Here is a 20,486-nt window from a genome sequence, read left to right on the forward strand (position 1 = left end):
ACAATTTTACAAACTTTGCCACCTGTTGGCTGTGAAATCAATTTGCTGATTTATAACCAATACTAAAATATTTTTAATATATAGAATGGTGGTTATGGCATGTCAGTGAGTTGGCTCCAATCAAGAGTGACCCTGTACTTTTTTTTTTTTTAAATGTTTTATTTTGAATTATGTGATAGTTTACATGGGAGAACATTAGCTTTACATTCATCCTATCCTATATCGTTTCATTGCCATGACTGTAATCCCCTCCATGCATCATCAAACAACCAAAGGGTATACCCTGCAAACCTGCTACCTCGGTCGTCAGCACACAGCCCCTCTCACTTTTTGGATCTAGAGTCCCCAGACACTCCATCTCTCCACGTCATCGTCTCTGCCTCCATGTCTGGCATCACTGCTTCTCTGGGTAGGGTCCCGCACTCCGCTCTTCTCCTTTGATGGACCCAGGGACCTCCGCTCCTGAACTGCAAAGTCAATCATTCTCCTCCTTTTGCTACAAAACGTCTACCTTTACATTTCCAACCCTCACAGTCAGTCCTGATAAGCAGTTATTCACTATTTTACCACAAGAGTCCTATCCCCATCTCCTTTTATAAACCCCGCACAGACAGATTGGATACTGCTCAGTGGAGGTTCTACCTTCCTCCATGCCCTCTGGATTTAAGCTCCCTCTTGAAAGCTTGAAAGCCAATCACTTCTTGCCTTTGTAGCCCTCCCATTTTGGGTAGCCAATGTCCAAGTTGCCCATCCCTGTCTACCCTATGTATCTAGGGAGTGCGAATGGTCCTCACTGTAGAGATTTGTTCCCTCTTTTGAGCTACTGCATCCATAGGTGTAGATCAAGTTCATCAAATTGTATCAGATTACTCTTTTTTCCCTCTTCTTTCTTATAGTTGAGCTCTGATCATCCAGCTACTGAAGCCAGGTCAAATGGGTATTATCTGCAAGTGTAGGTGTTCTTGTGCATATGCCCTCTCCTCTTATCAGCTGGACGTTTCACTCTCCACTCTAGTCCTCTATGGCTATGTCACTGACTGTGGGCCCAGGAGTCCCCAGGTCTTGCCATGCTGCTGGTCAACTAGGTCTCCACCCAGGTTCACAGGAGTCTATTGAACGTTGTAGGGCTCAGCTCACAGCTCCTGTATTGGTTTATGAGATGTAAATCTTTATATGAACAGGAATAGATAAAAGAATATCTGAATACATTACATTTGTAAAGGCAAGTTTTTATTTTATCAGTGTCACCACAGAGGCCCTAAACATCTAATTTACTCCTGGTTTCCCATACTGTCTAATTCCCATAAAGTACTGCATTCTCTTCCTTCCTTCCTTCTTTAAGTCCCTTCCACTGTGCCCTTTAGAATCTTTGTTTTATCATCAGCAAAATCACCAATAATCTCAGCCACTTATCAGAACTTTTCCTTTATCTTCTTACACTTGATATAATGAAGGGACCTGACTCTCCCCTGGAACAATACTTCACCTCGCAAGTGGTAACTGTATTTTCTCCCATAGTCCTCATTCTCTGATCTCGAGGAGGAGGGCTCAGTGGCTTCTCTGTTCCTCATTACAGTGTTTCAGATAATTTTTCTTCTCCTAAGAAAATCCAATTTTGAACCATATGACATTACATCATATTAACCCATTATCTCATATTATCTGTTGGTCACTTGCCCATTTATATTGCTACAGTTTTTGTTCCTTGCTTTGTATTATTTTGTTCATTAAAAGTTTTAGTAATTTCAATCAATGCATAGATGATTCTGCCAACACTGGCCACTCAGTTCTATGAATTCCTACAACAGAAAGCAAACCATACTCACTGTTGTCATGGTGCTTCTGACTCATGGCAAACCCTATAAAGTAGAACTGTCCCAGAGCAGCTGGTTGGTTCAAACTGTTGACCTTTCCCTTGACATCAGAGTGCTTTAACCATTACACCTCCAGAGTCCTTTCTGTGAACTACTCAAATGATTTTGGTGCTACACCCTACCTCAGTCATGTTCCTTTGTGGTTGGTTATTCTGTAGCAAGTGCTTCTTGAACTATCTGAAGTGAAGAACTGGTGTTTTAAAATTTTTCAATCCGTCATGGATCAATTCTTCTGTAAAAGCCAATACTTTTGTTGTTGGTATGTGCCCTTGAGCCCAAACTGACTCCTAGTGACCTTGTGCAACCTCACAGTTGTTGCTACGCTTGAGCCCATTACTGCTGCCTCTCTTGTTGGATTCTCCCTCTCTTTTTGAGGACCTTCCACTTTTCCAAGCATGATGTCCTTCTCCAGGGACTGGTCTTGCCTGATAATGTGTCCGAAGTATGAGAGGTAAAGATTGGTCATCCTGGCTTCTGAGGAGCATTCTGGCTGGACTTCTTCCAACACAGATTTGTTTGTTCTTTTGGCGGTCCATGGTACTTTTAATATTCTTTTGCAACACCATAGCTCAAAAGCATCAATTTTTCTCACGGTCTTCTTTATTCATCATCCAATTTTAACATGCATAAGAGATTATTGAAAATACCGTGGTTTGGGTCAGGTGCACCATAATTCTCAAAATGACATGTTTATCTTTGAACACTTTAAAGAGGTCTTGTGCAACAGATTTGCCTAATGCAATATATCATTTGATTTCTTGGCTGCTGCTTCTATGAGTGTTGATTGATTTCAGCAAAATGAGGTCTTTGACAACATCTATCCTTTCCCCATTTATCTTGATGTTGTTTATTGGTCCAGTGGTGAGGATTTTTGTTTTCTTTACATTGAGGTGCAACCCATATGGAAGGCTGTGGCCTTTGATCTTCATCAATAAGTATTTGAAGTCCTCTTTGCTTTCAGCAAGCAAGGTTGTATCATCCACATACTGCAGGCTGTTAATGAGTCTTCCTCCAATCCTCATGCCATATTTTTTTTCTCATCTAAACCAGCTTCTTGGATTATATGCTCAGATTGAATAAGTATGGTGAAAGAATACAACCCTGGCACACACCTTTCCTAATTTTAAGCCATTCAGTGTTCCCTGAATGTTTGTTTGAAAAACTGCATCTTGGTCTGTGTACAGGGTCCTCATGAGTACAATTAAATGTTCCAGAGTACTCATTCTCTGCAATGTTGTCCATAGCTTGTCATGATCCACATAGTTGAAAGTCTTTGCATAGTCAAATAATCTTTCTGATATTTTCTGCTTTCTGCCAAGATCCATCTGATGTCAGCAGTTAATATCCTTGGTCCATGTCCTCTTTTGAATCTAACTTGAACCTTTGGCAGTTCCCTATTTATGTAAGGTTGCAGCGTTTTTGAATGATCTCTTGCAAGATTTTACTTGCATGTGATATTGTCCCATAATTTCCGCTTTCTGTAGGCCATCTTTGGAATGGACACAAATATGGATCTCACCTAATATTAGTTGGCCTGGTAGCTGTCTTCCAAATTCCAGGTAGCTATTGAGTTAATTCCAACTCATAGCCACTCTTTGTAGGGTTTCTGAGGAGCGGTTGGTGGGTTTGAATTACTGACCTTGCAGTTCAAACTGACTGTGTGGTCCAATTTTTATTCTATTGCACCACACCTGGACTCCTATATGTGGATATTGTTTTTATGTGCTGTCGAGTTGGTTCCAACTCATAGTGATACTGTATAGCGTTTCCAAGTAACAGCTAGTGGATTTGAACTTCCAGCCTTTTGGTTAGCAGTCTAGTGCTTGTCCTACAGCACCATATGTGGATCGGAGAGCACATTTTAAAGTTAGGGCCATTTTAAAGTTAGTCCCAACTTCTGCTTTCTGTTGAATTCCTTGGCATCTCTCTGTATAGGTCATCAGCCTCAGCTAAGAATATGTTTAACCTATTCATGACCACGTTTTTAGGCTAATAGTGCTCTTGACCTTTCCTGCATGTCTGTTGCTGTTATTGTCACTTGTACTTACAGAGTAAGCACCTCTTTGGAGTTACAAACATGGATGATAGCTTCCAAAGTCACAGCAACACACAAGCCGCCACCACAGTATGGCGAACTGAAAGGCAATAATAGTCAGAAACTGAAATGTGTTTGGGTGTCAAGACCATGTGTACTTGCTTTACGTTTTCAAGTACTTACTCTGAAGTTTTATAAAATATGTTCTAGTTGTATTGTGGAGCCCTGGTGTGGCGCTGTAGAGTAAGCAGTTGACCATAAGGATGGTTTGAACTACAAGGTCAGTGGTTTCAGCTCACCAGCTGCTCCCTAGAAACCCTATGCAGGGTTGCTGTGAGTTGGACTCTACTCAGTGGCACTGAACAACAGCCCTTATACTGTGGAACAAACACTGGACTGCTAAATACAAAGCCGATAGTTCAAACTCACTAGCTGCTTCATGGGAGAAAGGAAGGTTTTCTGCTCCCATAAAGATTTACAGCCTCAGAAATCCTATATAGGGATGGCTATGATTCAGAGTCAGCTCAACAGCACCTTAAAAACCACCTGGACTGGAATACCTTTTATCAGGTATATTGTAAATGATGTCTTTATGTTCTTTATTTTCTATAATTTGTTTCACTCTTTTATTGAAAATATATACTGCAGAACACACACCAAATGAACAGTTTATACTTGTACTATTCAGTGATATTGATTACATTCCTTTGAGTTATGGAGCTATTCAGACTCTCCTTTTCTGAGTTGTTCTTCCCCTTTTAACATAAATTCACTGTCTCCTAAGATTCCTAACTAATCTTTCTAATTGTTGTTGTCAGTTTGATCCTGTAGAGATAGATCTTAAAAAGAGCACAATGCTCATGGCAGGCATTCTTTACTTTAATTTGTAAAGAAGATTTTAGGGAGTAAAGAATATTCTGACATCTGTGAAAAGTTAGCCAGTAAGAAGACAAGCACAAAATGAGTATGAAAGGCCAGAAATCTAAAGAAACTCTGTTTATGATCTTCTAGCTTCTCCTTCTTCTCTGGGGAGAGTTGGGTGTGAGTGGCTTAAGATTATATTGGAGAAGTGGTAAGGGCTTTGAGTAGGAAAGACCATCAAATTAAGTCCAGCCCCTCCCCAAATGCCCCTTCTTAAGTTTGTGTTAATGGTCCTTATTTATTTACTTTGAAAATTGAATGTTATGATTTCAAAAATTTCATGGGAAAATAGAATGAAAAGGTAATGGATTTTTTCCCATGAACTTTGTGAAGGCCTCTGGTATAAATTATAGAACTTAGTAGTGGCTCTGTAGGATCAGCTCTGGATTGTGAACCACAAGGTTGGCAGTTCATACCCACCAGCTGTTCCTTGAAAGCCTTAAGTAGTGTCGCTATGAATCGGAAATGACTTGAAGCCACTTAACAACAGTAGTTTTTATTTACTGTCAGATACTCTATAATAATAGATGTTATCTATAACCTTTTCTTTTTTCACTGACCCTCAAAATCTGTCTTCTTTTTCTCCTTATATTAAGCTTTGCTCATCAAAAAGGTTTGACAGGAATTGAACATTCTCAACTTTTCTCCAGATTTTCATAATGGTCTCATTCACTTGACTCCTGAAGGGTGGAGCTGGGAGGGAGTACAGCTTCCTCTTCATGGTTTAACTCTTAGGACTGTACTCATCTTTTGTCCTCTTTAGTTTTTTAAAGAGTATGTTGTTAAGTGCCATCGAGTCGGTTCCGATTAATAGCAACCCTGTATAGGGTTTCTGAAGGAGCTCTGGTAGCATAGTGGTTATGAATCGGGCTGCGAACTGCAAGGTCAGCAGTTCGAAACTATCAGCAGTTCCGCAGGAGAAAGATGAGGCTTTCTGCTCCCGTAAAGATTTACAGCCTCGGAAACCCTGTATAGGGTCACTGTTAGTCGGAACCGACTCCATGGCACATAACAACAACAACAACAACAACAGGGTTTCTGAGGCTTTAAAGAGTAATGTTGTTAAGTGCTGTCAAGTCAGTTCTAACTCATAGCTACCCTGTATAAGGTTTCCAAAGAGTGGCTGGTGAGTTTGAATCCCCGACTTTGTGGTTCAAACCAACTTTGCGATCAAGTTAGCTCACAGCGCCACACTTGGACTCCTTAAAGAGTATTGTTGTTGTTAAGTGCCATTGAGTTGGTTCGGAATCATAGCGACCCCGTCTGTATTTGGATTCCAAGGAGTGACTGATGAACTTGAACTACCGACCTTTCAGTTTAAACCGCTTTGTAGTCTGGCACATTAACGCACAGAGCCACAAGGACTAATAAATGCTACCTTGTCATTGCCCAGAATTATCTGACTAACTTGATGTCATTTTTACTGTACCCCTTTTTAAAGGGAAGAGTAAAACAGGTAAAGCTCCAGTTGCCTTGTTTTTTTTTTTTTTTTTTTCAAATTTTTATTGTGAATTGAGTGATAGTTTACATGGGAGAACATCAGCTTTACCCTCATCCTATTGTATTTCGTTTCATTACAATGATTATAATCACCTCTTCACTCAGGAATATATAATCATTCAAACAACCAAAGGGCATGCCCTGCAAGTCTGCCCCCCTGGCCGCCAGCACACAGCTCCTCTCCCTCCATGAGTTTAGAGTCTCTAGCTGCTCCATCTCTCCACGTCATCGTCTCTGCCTCCATCTCTGGCGTCACTGCTTCTCTGAATAGGGTCCCACACTCTGCTTCCACTTTTCTACCTTTATGGTCCCAGGATCCTTGCTCCTCGACCACAAGATCAACTACTCCCCTGTTTTTGTTACAAAACGTCTACCTTTACATTTGCAACAATCACAATCAGTCATGATAACAATTACTCACTGTTGAATCACAAGTGTCCCCATCTCCTTTCACCAGTCCGCTGTAGACAGGTTGAAAACCAGTAAGTCATTGGCGATTCGACCTTTCCCCGCACCCTCTGAAACTAAACTCCCTCTTGCAAATTTGTAAGCCCATCACTTTGTGCCTTTATAGCCCCCGTTTCAGGTAGCCAATGTCTAAGTTGCCCATCCCTGTGTCAACCCTGTGTACAGAGGGGGTGGGATCTAGGTGAGTTCTGATCATCCAGCCATTGAAGCCAGGTTGAATGGGTACTATCTTCAAGTATGGGTGTTCTTGTACATCTTCCCTCACTTCATATCAGCTGGACACTTCACTCTCTGCTCTAGACCTCTGTGGTTATGTCCTTTCAAGTTGCTTTTGACTGCTCTTCTCTTGGCCATCCAAACACCATGAAAAAAAACTTTTTAGGATATTTCAAAAATACTTTGTCATGTAAACATAACATTTATTTTGTAAAAACCATTATTCTGCCTTCTGTATGAAGAGCATATTGTTGGATGGAATTAAGACTGAATATGGAGAAACCAGTTAGGAGAAGCTTGTCATTAGTTCCTCTGAGAAATAAATGATGTTAGTTCTATCTGGGGTGAATGAGCAGAGATGGAGAATAGTGAACAAGCTAAAAAATGATGTAGGAGGTAAGATTAATGGGAATTATGAATGATGGGATATAAAGAGTTAAAGGAGAAGGCACTGTCAAGGCTAACTGTCAGAGTTTTTATGTGAACACGAGAATACTGACCCATTTCACTTCAGTAATAGTCTGATGTCATGGCCAGGACAAGCACAACTCTCTTTTCCTTCAGAAGACTATGGCAGAGTGGAGTTTTGAGGAAATAATACATGCACATGATAAAAAATTCAAGAGGTGTAAAAGGACATACAGTAAAGTTGCCCACTCGGATTTCTTCAGTCACTTTCATTTCTTCCCCAGGATGTTACTATTTGCCTTTATATAGCCTTCCAGAGAGAGAGTCTGTGCATTTGTGGACACACACTCATCCATACATATAATTTTGTCTTTTATTTGCTTGTATAATGTGCTGTTTGCAAAATAATTTTGTTTTTTATAGTTTATTTTTGGTGAAAATATACACAGCAAAACCTGCTCCCGTTCTGCAGTTTCAAGACAATGACATTGGTTACATTCTTCACATTGTGTCACGTTTTCATTTCTCTTCTAGTTGTTTCACTTTCATTTATTTCATCTTCCTGCCCCCAACCTTCTCATCTATGCTTTAAAATTACTGTTAACCCTTTGGTTGTATATATCTGTACATATTTCTTTGGGGAAGAGGGGCTACATTTATTCAGTTTAAAAGTGAATTCAGAAGACAGTTTCGATTCAAAGTTTGGAAAAGCAATTCAGGGCCATCCATAGTCTTAGGACTCTTCTAGCCTCAGGTGCAGTAAGTCTGGATTCCTTAAGAATTTGAAATTCTCTTCTGCATTTGTCTCCCCCTTTTTAAAATCAGAATTCATCTCTTGTGTTCCTGATCAGAATGTTCAGTAGTAGCTGATGGCCACTGTCTAGTTCTTCTGGTCTCCAGGTGGAGGAGATAGTTAGTCCTGTAGTCTAGCCCCTCTATAATTTGCAAGGTTGCTATCGGTTAGAACTGACCCGATGGCACTTAACAACAACAGCAACTTTTGTTCTAGATGAATAAAGATCAGTAGTTATATCTTGTTAAGTGCTATCAAGCCAGTTCCAACCCTTAGCGACCCTCAACCCTATACCGGGTTTCCAAGGAGTGACTGGTGAGTTTTAATCACCAGACTTTCAGTTCAGACTGACCTTACAGTCCAGTATGTATCCTCCAGTGCCACACCAGGACACCAGTGGTAGCCCCTTTAAGCTTTTAGGACCTCAGACATTGCTTCTCATACTGGGAGTGAAAATGTAAATCTAAGAACTCTGCCAATTGACTAGATTGCCCCTGCCCCATTATACCACAGCCCTTAAGTTTCCAAACCAAGAGAACTAATCACCATGAGGTGATGGATTATGTCTAATTAGCATCAGCATTTTTTTTTGGTTTTACTGTTGAAAAATCATACACAACCTAGCATTTATAATGTACCTTCTTTGTTGGTCACTTGGTAGTATGTATTAAAAATAGTGGGAGTGCAGTGGCTTTGGAGGATTAAACACTGGACTGTGAACCGCAAAGTCAGTAGTTTGAGCCCACCAGCTGCTCCAAGGGAGAAAGACGAGGCTTTCTGCACCTGCAAAAGATTTACAGCCTCTTCACTGAATTCATGATAGAAAGTTTAAAAGAAAAAAGATTTACAATCTCAGAAGCCTTGTACAAGGTTGCTGAGTCAGTACCAGACTCCACAGTACTTAACTTTGAAAACTGCTACACATCAGTATATTCAGAACTTTCTCATTCATTTTGGGCACACAGTTTTCCATTCTATGACATATACACCATGATGAACTAACTATTATGCCATCTATTGTGATTGATTTAGGCATATTTAATTGTTTTTGACTGAAATTTTGGTTGTTTATTTAGGTAGCTGAAGGAGCTCTGGTAACTTAGTGGTTATGGGTTGGGCTATTAACACTCAGGGTCAGCAGTTTGAAACTACCAGTTCTGTGGGAGAACGATGAGGCTTTTCCTGCTCCTGTAAAGATTTATAGCCTCGGAAACCCTATGCAGGGTCACTATAAATCAGAGCCAACTCCATGCACATAACCACCACCACCACCATTGAGGTAGCCTAAATAATTTTAAGTTTCAACACAAATTTGAGGAACTTGAAGTAAAAGATGAGTGTGTAATGTGTCATATTAAAAGGCATTGGTATTTTCATGTTATCTAGATTTGTTTGTGCTGCACACACAAGTTATTTCTTGAAGAAACCAGATTTCTATAGTAATTTTAACAAATTTACTTTTCAGTTTCTTTTGCTTTTGAAATTTAATGAGACATCTCAATGCCTTTGCTGTGGGATTAATATTGATTTCCTCAGTATATTTCTCAGATATTTCAACTTTCAGAACAGTCTTTACTCCAGAATATATAACTTGATTTCCTACAAAAAGATCAACTCATTTTACTTATTTAGCAAATCCTGAATTTAGTCTTCATACCTGGGATTGTTTTATATTGTTAAGAATACCTAAGTATGTTTTCTGAGGATTGACTGGTGGTGGGTTTAAACAACCAGCCTTAGGGTTAGGAAGTCTGTTGCTTATCCTGCAGCACCACACCAGGACTCCAGGAGTGTTTTATATCACTGCTCAAATGTGAATATTCTATTTCTGTTCAGACTGCCAGTGGACTTCATTTATGACTGGCAGTGTCTTGGTTTAACTCTTACTCCCTCTGTTGGCGTTTAAAGGTGTTGCATTCTTTGGGAAAGGCGTTAGAATTGTTGCTGTTGTTAAGTGCTGTGTAGCGTCTCTGAGGAGTGGCTGGTGAGCTTGAACCACCAACCTTGTAGTTCAAACCGACTTTGTAGTCCAGTGCATTAACCCAAAGTGCAACTCATGTATGTTTTCATTTAACTAAAAATTAGTAATGTTGCAAATGTGCTAATAAAGTAGACTATATATTTAATAAATATTTCCACTGACCATTGATGTTTCAGCTTTTTGTGAGTGTTATAAGGAAACTTTATTAGAATGCCTATTTTATTAGCAGCTGACAACAGGGCCATGAAAAACATATTCATGTATATAGAATATGTATGTTTTTTATAACAATTAAAAAGTAGGTCTGGCATTTTAGAGCAATTAAAAGTATTTTCATAAATCTTGTAGTTGTTGTTTACTGTAAGTGGAACTATTGTATTGCAGTAACATGATGGAATTAAGTGATATGGGTCTCTTACTGCCCTTGACATAGTATGTCATCGAGTTTAATGTTTGTGTCTGTCTGTGACCTTTGGGGAATCTTGATAATTGCCTTCTGTAACATGTGTTGGGGTGATGTCTTTTATTTGCCTTGTACATTTTTTAGCAGTATCTTTCAAAATCCACCAGTCAGGGAATCTTGCACTAAATAGGTCACAGCTCTCATAATTAAAGATTATGTCCTGTTCCTCTTTGATAAAGTGGAGTTGCAGGGTGATGAAAGGGTAGATAGTTAGGCTCTAAAGTTAGCATATAAGGTGGAAAATGTATGCAGGGAGTTTTCTCTTGGATCCTTAAAGTCATTTATAGAGTATATGTTTTGGATTTACAAAGTAGTTGTGTTTAGTGACTTGTTGTTGAGTGCTATTGAGTCAGTTACAACTCATAATGACCCGGATGGGGTTTCTGAGGAGTAGTTGGTAGAGTGAACCATCGACCTTGTGGTTAGCAGTCAAGTGCTTATCGTACAACATCATACCAGGAATCCATTTAGTAACTATTGTGTATGAAACAAAACATATTTGAATTCTCCACTTAACATTAACCATGATGAGAGAGAAGTATGGAATTAAGGATAGAGAACATCAGATTCAGGCCTCCCGTCTCATTGCCTTTCTAGAGAAATGCCTATTGAGAGGGATAGCTGATAGGGTTGAATGCATATACAAATCATGTTCAGCTGAAAAGGGCTTCTGTTCTGAGGAATAGTTTTAATGTAATTCAGATATCTTTTTTTTTTTTTCTTTCAGTTTTCATTATTGCTTTTTATTATCAATATCTTTATAAATCCAATCTATATTTGTCTTTGGGGTTGAAAACATGGCATGTAGACATACAGATGTGTTTTAACATTGTATGTAGTACCTATTACTAACATGTTGCTGTTGTTATGTGCCGTGGAGTCGGTTCTGACTCATAGCGACCCTGTACAGGGTTTCCGAGGCTGTAAATCTTTACAGGAGCAGAAAGCCTCATCTTTCTCCTGAGGAACAGCTGGCAGTTTCGAACCGCTGACCTTAAGGTTCACAGCCCGATTCGTAACCAGTACGCTACCAGAGCTCCTTATATTACTAACATAAGATGTAAGAAAACAAAAATGATTAAATGTGGGTTGTATAGTTCTTTGAAACTTGGATACATTGTAATTAGGGAAGTGTTGTTGTTAAGGGCCATTGAGTCAATTCTAACTCATAGTGAACCCTGTGTAGGGTTTCCAAGGAATGGCTGGTGACTGAACTGCCAGCCTTGCAGTTCAAACTTACCTTGCAGTCCAGTGCTTATCCTATAGTGCCACACCAGAACTCCAAGTAGGGAAGTACTTGTAATAATTTTGCTTGCTTGCTCATTTGCTACATGCATGTAGTTGAAGCTGTTTTTATTATAAGAGTGTATTTGATGTAATTCCATTGTAACAACTCCCCCCTTGCCACCTTTTTTTAGAAGATTGCAGTGTAAAAAAATCATTCTAGTTAACATTGTTTTCTTGGCTAGTTTTATTTTGCAAATATTCTTTTTATTTATATTAAAAGTCAAAACATTATATTATGTCAGTGTTTTGAAGGTTGTAAATCCTATGTGGTTGTTCGCCTGACCTTCCAGGTTTGGTTGTTATTGTTAGTTGCTGTCGAGTCCGTTCCATCTCATGACGACCCTGTGTGTACCGAGTAGAACTAATCGTTAGGGTTCTTGGTAGGACTGTTTATAGAAGCAGATGGCTAGCCCTTTTCTACACTGGTACCCTGGGTGGGTTTAAGTTGCCAGTTTTTAGGTTACTGGTTGGATATAAATGGTTTGTGCTATCTGGAAACTTTAATACTGGATTCATATTAGTATCATTTTTAGTAGCTAGTATTTTGAGTTAGTCTATTAAATTTTCTGAATTTGACTGTTAATCAAATAACAGATACAATATGAGGGGCCTTCAGAAAGTTCATGGAAAAGTGGAATTTAAAGGTAATGGACTTTTTCTATGAACTTTTTGAAGCCCCCTCATATTTTAAAGGCTTGTATAATGGTAACTTTTGCTGCAACTTGCTGAAGAAGATAAGTATGTTGTGTTGATAAATAACCTGCCATTTCTGTTTATTGATTTTGTTTGTTTTTGTACAGGTGGCTTTCCTGTTGCATCTTTGATATAGTTTCCTAGACTCTGCTCCATGATTTAACTCAATTCTGAAATGAAGATGGAGGAGGCAGTGGGAAAAGTCGAAGAACTCATTGAGTCTGAAGTTCCACCAAAAACATCTGAACAAGAGACAGCCAAGGACGAAGATGGATCTGTAGAACTAGAACCTCAAGTTCAGAAAGATGGTGTTGCAGATTCTACAGTTCTTTCTTCAATGCCTTGTTTGTTGATGGAACTGAGAAGGGACTCTTCTGAGTCTCAGTTAGCATCCACAGAGAGTGACAAACCGACAACTGGCCAAGTTTATGAGAGTGACTCCTCTAACCACTGCATGCTTTCGCCTTCTTCTAGTGGACACCTGGCTGACTCAGATACATTGTCTTCTGCAGAAGAGAATGAACCCTCCCAGGTAGAAACAACAGTAGAAGGAGACCCTTCTGGAGTGTCTGGTGCCAGTGTTGGGCGCAAGTCTAGACGGTCCCGATCAGAAAGTGAAACATCCACTATGGCTGCCAAGAAAAACCGGCAATCCAGTGATAAGCAGAATGGCCGAGTTGCCAAGGTTAAAGGTCACCGGAGCCAAAAGCACAAGGAAAGAATCAGGCTACTGAGGCAGAAACGAGAGGCTGCTGCTCGGAAGAAATACAACTTGCTTCAGGACAGTAGTACCAGTGACAGTGACCTGACTTGTGACTCAAGCACGAGCTCGTCAGATGACGATGAAGAGGTTTCAGGGAGCAGCAAGACAATCACTGCAGAGATACCAGGTAGAGGGTGTTTTTTAAACTGACGGTAAAACACCTGATGGCATTTCTCAGCTGTCAGGCTCACTTAGATGAGAGAATCCAGGAGACCTGCAGCTCTGTAAATTTGAAGACTGCAGTCTATTAACAGGACATGGCCATTTTAAAACCTTGTTCTGAGGCTGCCAGTGCTAATATTAGCACATCAGCAAAAAAGTATTTAAATGGTTAACGATAGGGACAAGATTATTTTTAAGTAATGAAATTTCTCACAGCTTGTTCTCTGTCACACATGACCTGGACTCCCATCATTGCCTTTTTTGTACTGCTTAGATTCAAAACTCCCGGTTCAGCATTGTCACTAAGTATGTTCTCCTCAGGAATAGACACCTTGCTTCATTAAATAGCCACTGCAGTTGAGCTTATGGTGTCTGAAATAACATATTCTACCTTTCCTTAAAGTTTTCTAATAACTCTGTTCCTTCCACAGTAATAGTTTGTGTTTTATTTTTTCTGATTCAATGCATGATAAGCTAGCTATCCTTGTTGAACAATTTTCTATGCTAAGTTGTCACTTAACATTGAAAGTAATATGATTTTTTTGGGGAAAAATTCCACCTTTAATCCACCCTTAATTCAGTTATACAACATTTGTTAGAAACCTGCTGGTTTCAGCTCTTTTTGGTATAAAGGTCTGTAGTTTATGAAATGTTTGAAGTATCTGCTTCCACCTTTTATCAGGTCTGGTACTATGTACTGCAAAGGCAGTTGTAAGATTTCATTGTAGAAGAATGGTTCTTAAGTGGTAAAGTCTCATAATTGAAGAGATTCTTAATATGATTGATAATGTCTGTAAATGGTGTGGCATTTAACAGATCATCTTGTCAGAATTGTTTCTTATTTGATTTAAGGAGGGGGGATGTTTTGGTGTTTCAAAGTTTGATGGGTGACTTTTTTTCTTCCTAGTTTTCTGAAAGGTTTCTGTTTCTACATGTGAAGACAGCATATTGCTGATATACAAAGATTATTTCAAGTAAAATTAATTAAAGCTGCAGCCAAAACTTACATAAACGCAGTAATCAGAATGATTGTTAAGCACTTTAAAGGTGTTCAGCTTGAAATAATAAAAGTCTAGTTCCTATAGTATATCAATAGGAGTTCTTAACACTCTTTCGAAAGGCTTTTTACTGCTTAATATCTGTTGAATTCCTTTGGCAGCACACCTTAAATATCTCCTTGTATTAAAATTACTAGGATGGGGGTTTAAATGACTTCATCAGCTGAATTCATGAGAGAAGGAGACTTAAGGCAGGTTCTAGGTTGATTTCAGTTTTACATTCAATAATTTTGCTTTTAAAGAAAACCCTATTAGCAACTATAAAATTGCTGTTCAAAAAATGTTCTGTTCTGTTCTACTAATCTTTTAATTTAGACAGTGAATGGATCCCTGATATGGTGCTTATTTCCCTTACTAAGCAGATGTTTGTATAACCATCCCAAGATGTTTCCTTTTTAAGGAAAGGGAGGACAACGTGGGTGTGCAAATCTTCTTTGAAGAGAGAACCCCTCTGTAGTGGTAGAATGACTAGTGACTCCCCAAGTGCCCTCCTTGTTAAGCATACATAGGCTGTGTGTGCTTTGTTCAGAATTTCCTAACCTCTTTACTCACCAACTACCTTGACCATTGTTGCAAACTTGTAAGCCACCAATGGTCTGTTTCTTTTCACTTGTGAATTGCTTATTAACCAAAACGTCAAAGTAAATGATCTGAATCTGTAATTTAATTTTTGTTATTCACAGCATTTAGTTAGCTTGAGACTTTTGAAAATATGTAGAATTTCCTAAGGTAATTATGGAGAATCAAATGGTAGATGAGGTGCCAGGACCACTGCATATGGTTGCCCAGGCTATGCACTGCACAGTTGCATGCGGTGCGCTTCACATAAGACAGGCCATAGCCTGAAGGACCACATTAATGGCCCTTCTGGGAAGTATGCATAACAGTGAAGATGGAAAAACCTAGAGTTTAAATATTAGGAAGTTCATTTCAACTCATAACCATCCTTTCTTAACTGATAGACCCAGGAGCAAGATAGGTCTTTATTCTTGGTCAATGCAAACAAATGATCTATATTGTTGTCTCTGGAAAGAATATGAGATATTGTGCATTTTTAATTTTAAAAATTATGTATACTTCAGTTTCCTGAGTTACATTATAACTTTGGGGAGGGAGACATACTCAAACTTAGAGTAATGGCAGTTGTTGAAAAGTTGTATAAATTGTAAAGATAGGATAAATTATGAACTGACTAGAGTGCAGTAACGTGGATATTCAGGTGAATTTCAACTGATGATGTCCAGAGAATCTCTTGGATATCAGATTTGAATCCAGCTGTTTGCACAGAATGGAAACCAAGAGGAAAAGTGAAAACAGAGATTCTTGCTGTACTCTTTCATCAAGGTACAACTTGATTTAGTAATGTACATTTAGTAATTCAGAAAATGCTTGATTTATCTATCAGTTTTTGTTTGGCAGCAACTTAAAAGTTGAAGGAAATAAGTTATATGTTCTCTTATATAAAATAATTTAGCACTTGTGCATTTTCCTTTAAAGAGTGCTGGTACTTAATGATGTAGACTTAGAGTGCATGGTCATGCTTGATTGAGTTTGATATCTGCTCAACAGATGTTTAAGAAGATAAGTAGTTTTTCTTTTTAGTAGCAGTTACTCTTAGGCAGTTTAATATCAGCGCTAATTATTCACTTTGCTTGAAGTTTTGAAAATATATTGGTATTTTAAGAATATGTTTAACAATATCATATGAATATAATTGTGTCAGTTTTTTTCATTTGGGCGACTAAGAAATGAGCAAACCTAGACTTTTGTAATGAATATTCATGTAAAATATTACGTGGTGGTTATTTTGATTATTCAGAGTCACTCTGGTAGCAGAGTGGTGTACAAGTCAGGTTGCTATCTGCAAAACATGCAGTTTAAAACTGCCAGCCGCTTCATGGGAGACTCTGCTCCAGTACAGATTTACAGGCTCGGAAGCCCTATAGAGGGTTTTATATATGAGTCAGATCCGATTCCACAGAACATAATCACCACCATCTTAATCATTCAAGGTTTTTATCAAATGTATGGTTTATCTCTACAGAGTAATTTTTTGTGCTGTTTCTTTGAAGTTTTATGATAAGAGCCTTAACTTCTCATGGGGGGCCAGTTTCTTTGTAAAATCACTTTTGGTCCAGATTATATCTGGAAAGTCTGCTCTTTTATTTCAGTTACTATGAGTAATTGATTTCAGACTTAATTCAGTTAGGTAATTCTCTCAACCAATTTAGGTGTGCTTGTGTGCATGGGTAGCAGAAAAGTTTTCCCAGTAACTGTTGCTTTTCATAAATATTTAGTCTAGACTAACCTCAGGGTAGCTTCATCTTGTCGTAGATGTAATAGCCTGTTTTTGTGTAGTTTAAGGCCTACTCAGACTGAGGTTTCAAAAGTAATACCCCCTTGATAGATAAGATCAATTGTCTTGGCTGATTTGTATTTTAAATAATCTTATCAGCCTGTTTTGGAGGATGCTAGGGAGGCTGTTGAAAATAAATGTCTAGGATCATCTGACTGCTCAACCCAAGTGGTCAGTCCAAAAGACCAGCTCAGCCCCACTAATGCCAGGATCTCCCACCCATTACTTACTCACTGTTCATATTTTTGCACTGAAATGCCTCATGACAAGCTGTCATCTTACTTCACACATTTTTTGAGGTAGAGACTGTCATGCTTACTGTTTTTAAGTAAATCATTTGTAGAAATCTTGGAAAATAGAAAATTATGAATTAGAAGATAAAAATCACCCATAGTCCTGCTTTTGTTTACATTTGAATATGTTGCCTTCCATTATACATAACAAAATGTTATATGATGTGTATTGTTTGTTTGTTCCCTCTTAACATTTGCATTTTGAACATTTAACTGAAATAGTAATATTCTCCCACAAATGTATTGATTCTGAATAATTTTGCTAATTGCAAAATAACTTACCTAATATTGGTCCTTTGGTTTGTTTATATTTTTTGCTGTTAAGAGTAAGGGTATGAATATGTAAAGAATATGTAAAGAAAGGGTAAGAATATGCCAAACTGTATTTAAAATTTTATTTTTTTCAGGAACTTGCAGTGTTTATCATATTATATTCTTGCCATTTCAGTTTTTTTTGTTGTTGGTGGTGGTGGCTCTTAAAATTTTTTGCTGGTTTGATGCAAGAATTGTATCTTAGTATTATTAGGAGCTCTGGTAGCGTAGTGGTTACAAATTGGGCTGCGAACCTTCAGGTCAGAGTTCGAAACTACCAGCCACTCCGCGGGAGAAAGATGAGGCTTTCTACTCCCGTAAAGATTTACACCCTCTGAAACCCTATACAGGGTCGCTATGGGTCGCAACTGACTTGACGGCACTTAACAACAACAACATTATTAGTTTGCATGTATTTGGTCACTAGTAAAATTGAATTTATATATTTATTTTTTTGTGGTAACCAGTCAATTAATTTTCTTTGCATGTTTTTCTGCTGACATGTTTGTTTTCCCGTATTGATTTGTGAGAGGTGAGAGTTTTTACCTTCCCAAAATTTAATTGCTTAGAAATTTTTAATACTCATGTAAGCAACGATGACTTCATGGTAAGAGACCCCCAGACCACAAAGGAAATCCCACGAAATACACTGAGTCTAATGTGGCTCTCTCAATGTGAATGGCTTTACATGCTCATTTTAAGACTTTTGTAATCTGGCTGTTTTTTGGTAGCTAACTAGACTCACATAAACACATTGATGACAAAGCACTGAGACTTGGAGGAATGGGTTGAGAACTGCACATTTTCGATTTAATAAATGGCAAAACAAGCTAGTAGGTATCAAATTCCAAACAGTAGGAGTTAGTTTTTTGAGATCTTATTAGTTATTAAAAAGAGCACAATTCAAAATTAACAAGCATAAGCACCCCCCCCTTTTTTTTTTTACTGCATTTAAGTGATTAATTTAAAAATATGCATTTTAAAAATGTGGTTTTATATGCGATGACACCTGGATGTTGTTGCCTTATATATTTCAGCTGGAGCATATCCTTTGGCAATCTCTCATATTAGAGCACCCGAGGTTCCATTTTCCGCCCTTCTTTCCTAACTTTTTCCTAAAGTGAGTGCCTATTAACTACTTTGTATATGCAAAAGCATAAGCTTTGTTTTTGATATGTCTTTTTCTCAAAAAAGTGTATATCTTAGTGTTAACAAAAGAATATATGTACATTCAGGGTACAAATATGGCCACTGTCTTAAGGCCTCCTACATCTTGTTGATGTGGTTATTACTGGTAATTATCTTGAGGCTGCTGCTTATCTCACTGCCCCCAGTTTAAATGTTCTCACACAGTTTTCTGGATTCAACTTTAAAATATCCATTTTTTCAATATTGATTGAGAGAGAAGAAACAATAGAGTCTGAAGTATGATCAATGAAATAGCTTTGGATTGCTTTTCCAACACTTGGCGTTTTCCTAGCACTTATAATGGGGATAGTTTTCTTAAAGTCTGATATTCTTCAAATGCTGTTTAACTTGTTGTATACGTGAAGTGAAATTTATTTCACTTTGGGGAAAATTGTGTCCTCTATAAACAATGAATAATTAAATTTAGCGATTCCACCCCTTATCCCAAGAATTTCTTTAGGAAGTTTACATACAAGTCAACAGACTTTTTTCTTTATGTATATAAAGTAAAGAAACTTTTGGGGATGAAGTAATCAGAAAAAGGAATAAGGTGAAGTCAGAGGAAAGGATAGTAATGGTTTTAAAAAATACATTTTTGCTAGGGGAAATTGGGATACAAGTTTACCCCATAGCTTTTTAGATATTGAAAAGGGGTGACAAGACTGGCTGAACATCCTTCATTGGAAACTGCTATTCTTCATAGTGAGACATGAGACATTTTCGTTCTCTCTTCATACAAAAAACATGGTGGTAAAGCAAATTATGTTTTCAGAAATACCCTGGGATAAATGAAAGATTTCATTTATAAGATTTCTTGATATGGGTAGATGGTATAAGAACAAGATTGATTGATTCTGTCAATCGTTACTCTATTTTGCAAATAATTGAGCACCTAATTGGAAATACAACAATGAATGAAAAGCCCCTGCCCTCATGGAGCTTAGTCTTCTTTGAGGATATGGACAATAAATGCATTCATCATATGCTATCAGGTAGAATAAGGCAGGATATAGGAGTTAACTAAGAATGTGATAGCAAAACTATTCTATGCATGGTCAAGAGTAATCTTTAGAATCCTTAAAGGAATGAAGAGTTAAATATATTTAGTTTTATTAGAGTTTCAAACTATTGGGATCTCAACCAAACATCTGCACTATTTCAATATAAAACTATATAGGTAGAGGGCCATTTCCTAAACTGGAATCCTATGAAACCAACTGTTTTATTGGATGTTGTTGTTGTTGTTGGATATGTTTTAACTAATGCAAGTTCATTTGTACAATTTTTGAGACCTGCCCCTTTCCTGCCTACTTGCTGCTTCAGCCACTTGACTAGGCCATTTGTAAGAATATTCTTTCAGGTGTCACATGTTTGAGTCTCACTATTTGAATTGAGGCTGACTGTGATTTGTGCTCTCTCCCCTTTCCTCTTAATGTTGTGGATATGGCATTGGGCCAGGCCCTTTGAAGGCAGCAGAGAAAGAGCCTATATGAAGCCCTTTAACTGCAACAAGGTGGATCCCCCCCCCACCCTTGGTTGCTGGGGAGGGTGTTGTCGGAGTGAGGTGTTGTAAGGAGGAGAGAAGGAATTTCCCCTGACTTTATTGTACACCTTCTTACCATTCTTGTGTGTTGTGGAGTTGAGTCCGACATAGTGACCCTGTATGACGGTATAACTGCCCCATACGGTTTCCTACTAGAGCCATAGAAATGGGG

General features: G+C 38.3%; 1 protein-coding gene across 2 annotated transcripts in view; it reads left to right on the plus strand.

Moving 5' to 3' along the window:
- The window catches only part of LOC102824157 (chromosome unknown open reading frame, human C18orf25), a 119,945-nt gene that overhangs the window by 57,260 nt on the left and 42,199 nt on the right, over positions 1 to 20,486 (plus strand). The window contains exon 2 of one of the 2 annotated variants that reach the window (XM_006835106.1): positions 12,747 to 13,529. In XM_006835106.1, coding sequence (XP_006835169.1) covers positions 12,815 to 13,529 — 715 coding nt within the window. In that variant the 5' untranslated portion in view covers positions 12,747 to 12,814. Of the gene's footprint in view, positions 1 to 12,746; positions 13,530 to 20,486 lie in introns of those variants that run through there. The other variant, XM_006835105.1, reaches the window with a different exon arrangement.

The sequence above is a fragment of the Chrysochloris asiatica genome, unplaced genomic scaffold (assembly GCF_000296735.1).
Source record: "Chrysochloris asiatica unplaced genomic scaffold, ChrAsi1.0 scaffold00015, whole genome shotgun sequence".
NCBI classification, from domain to species: domain Eukaryota; kingdom Metazoa; phylum Chordata; class Mammalia; order Afrosoricida; family Chrysochloridae; genus Chrysochloris; species Chrysochloris asiatica.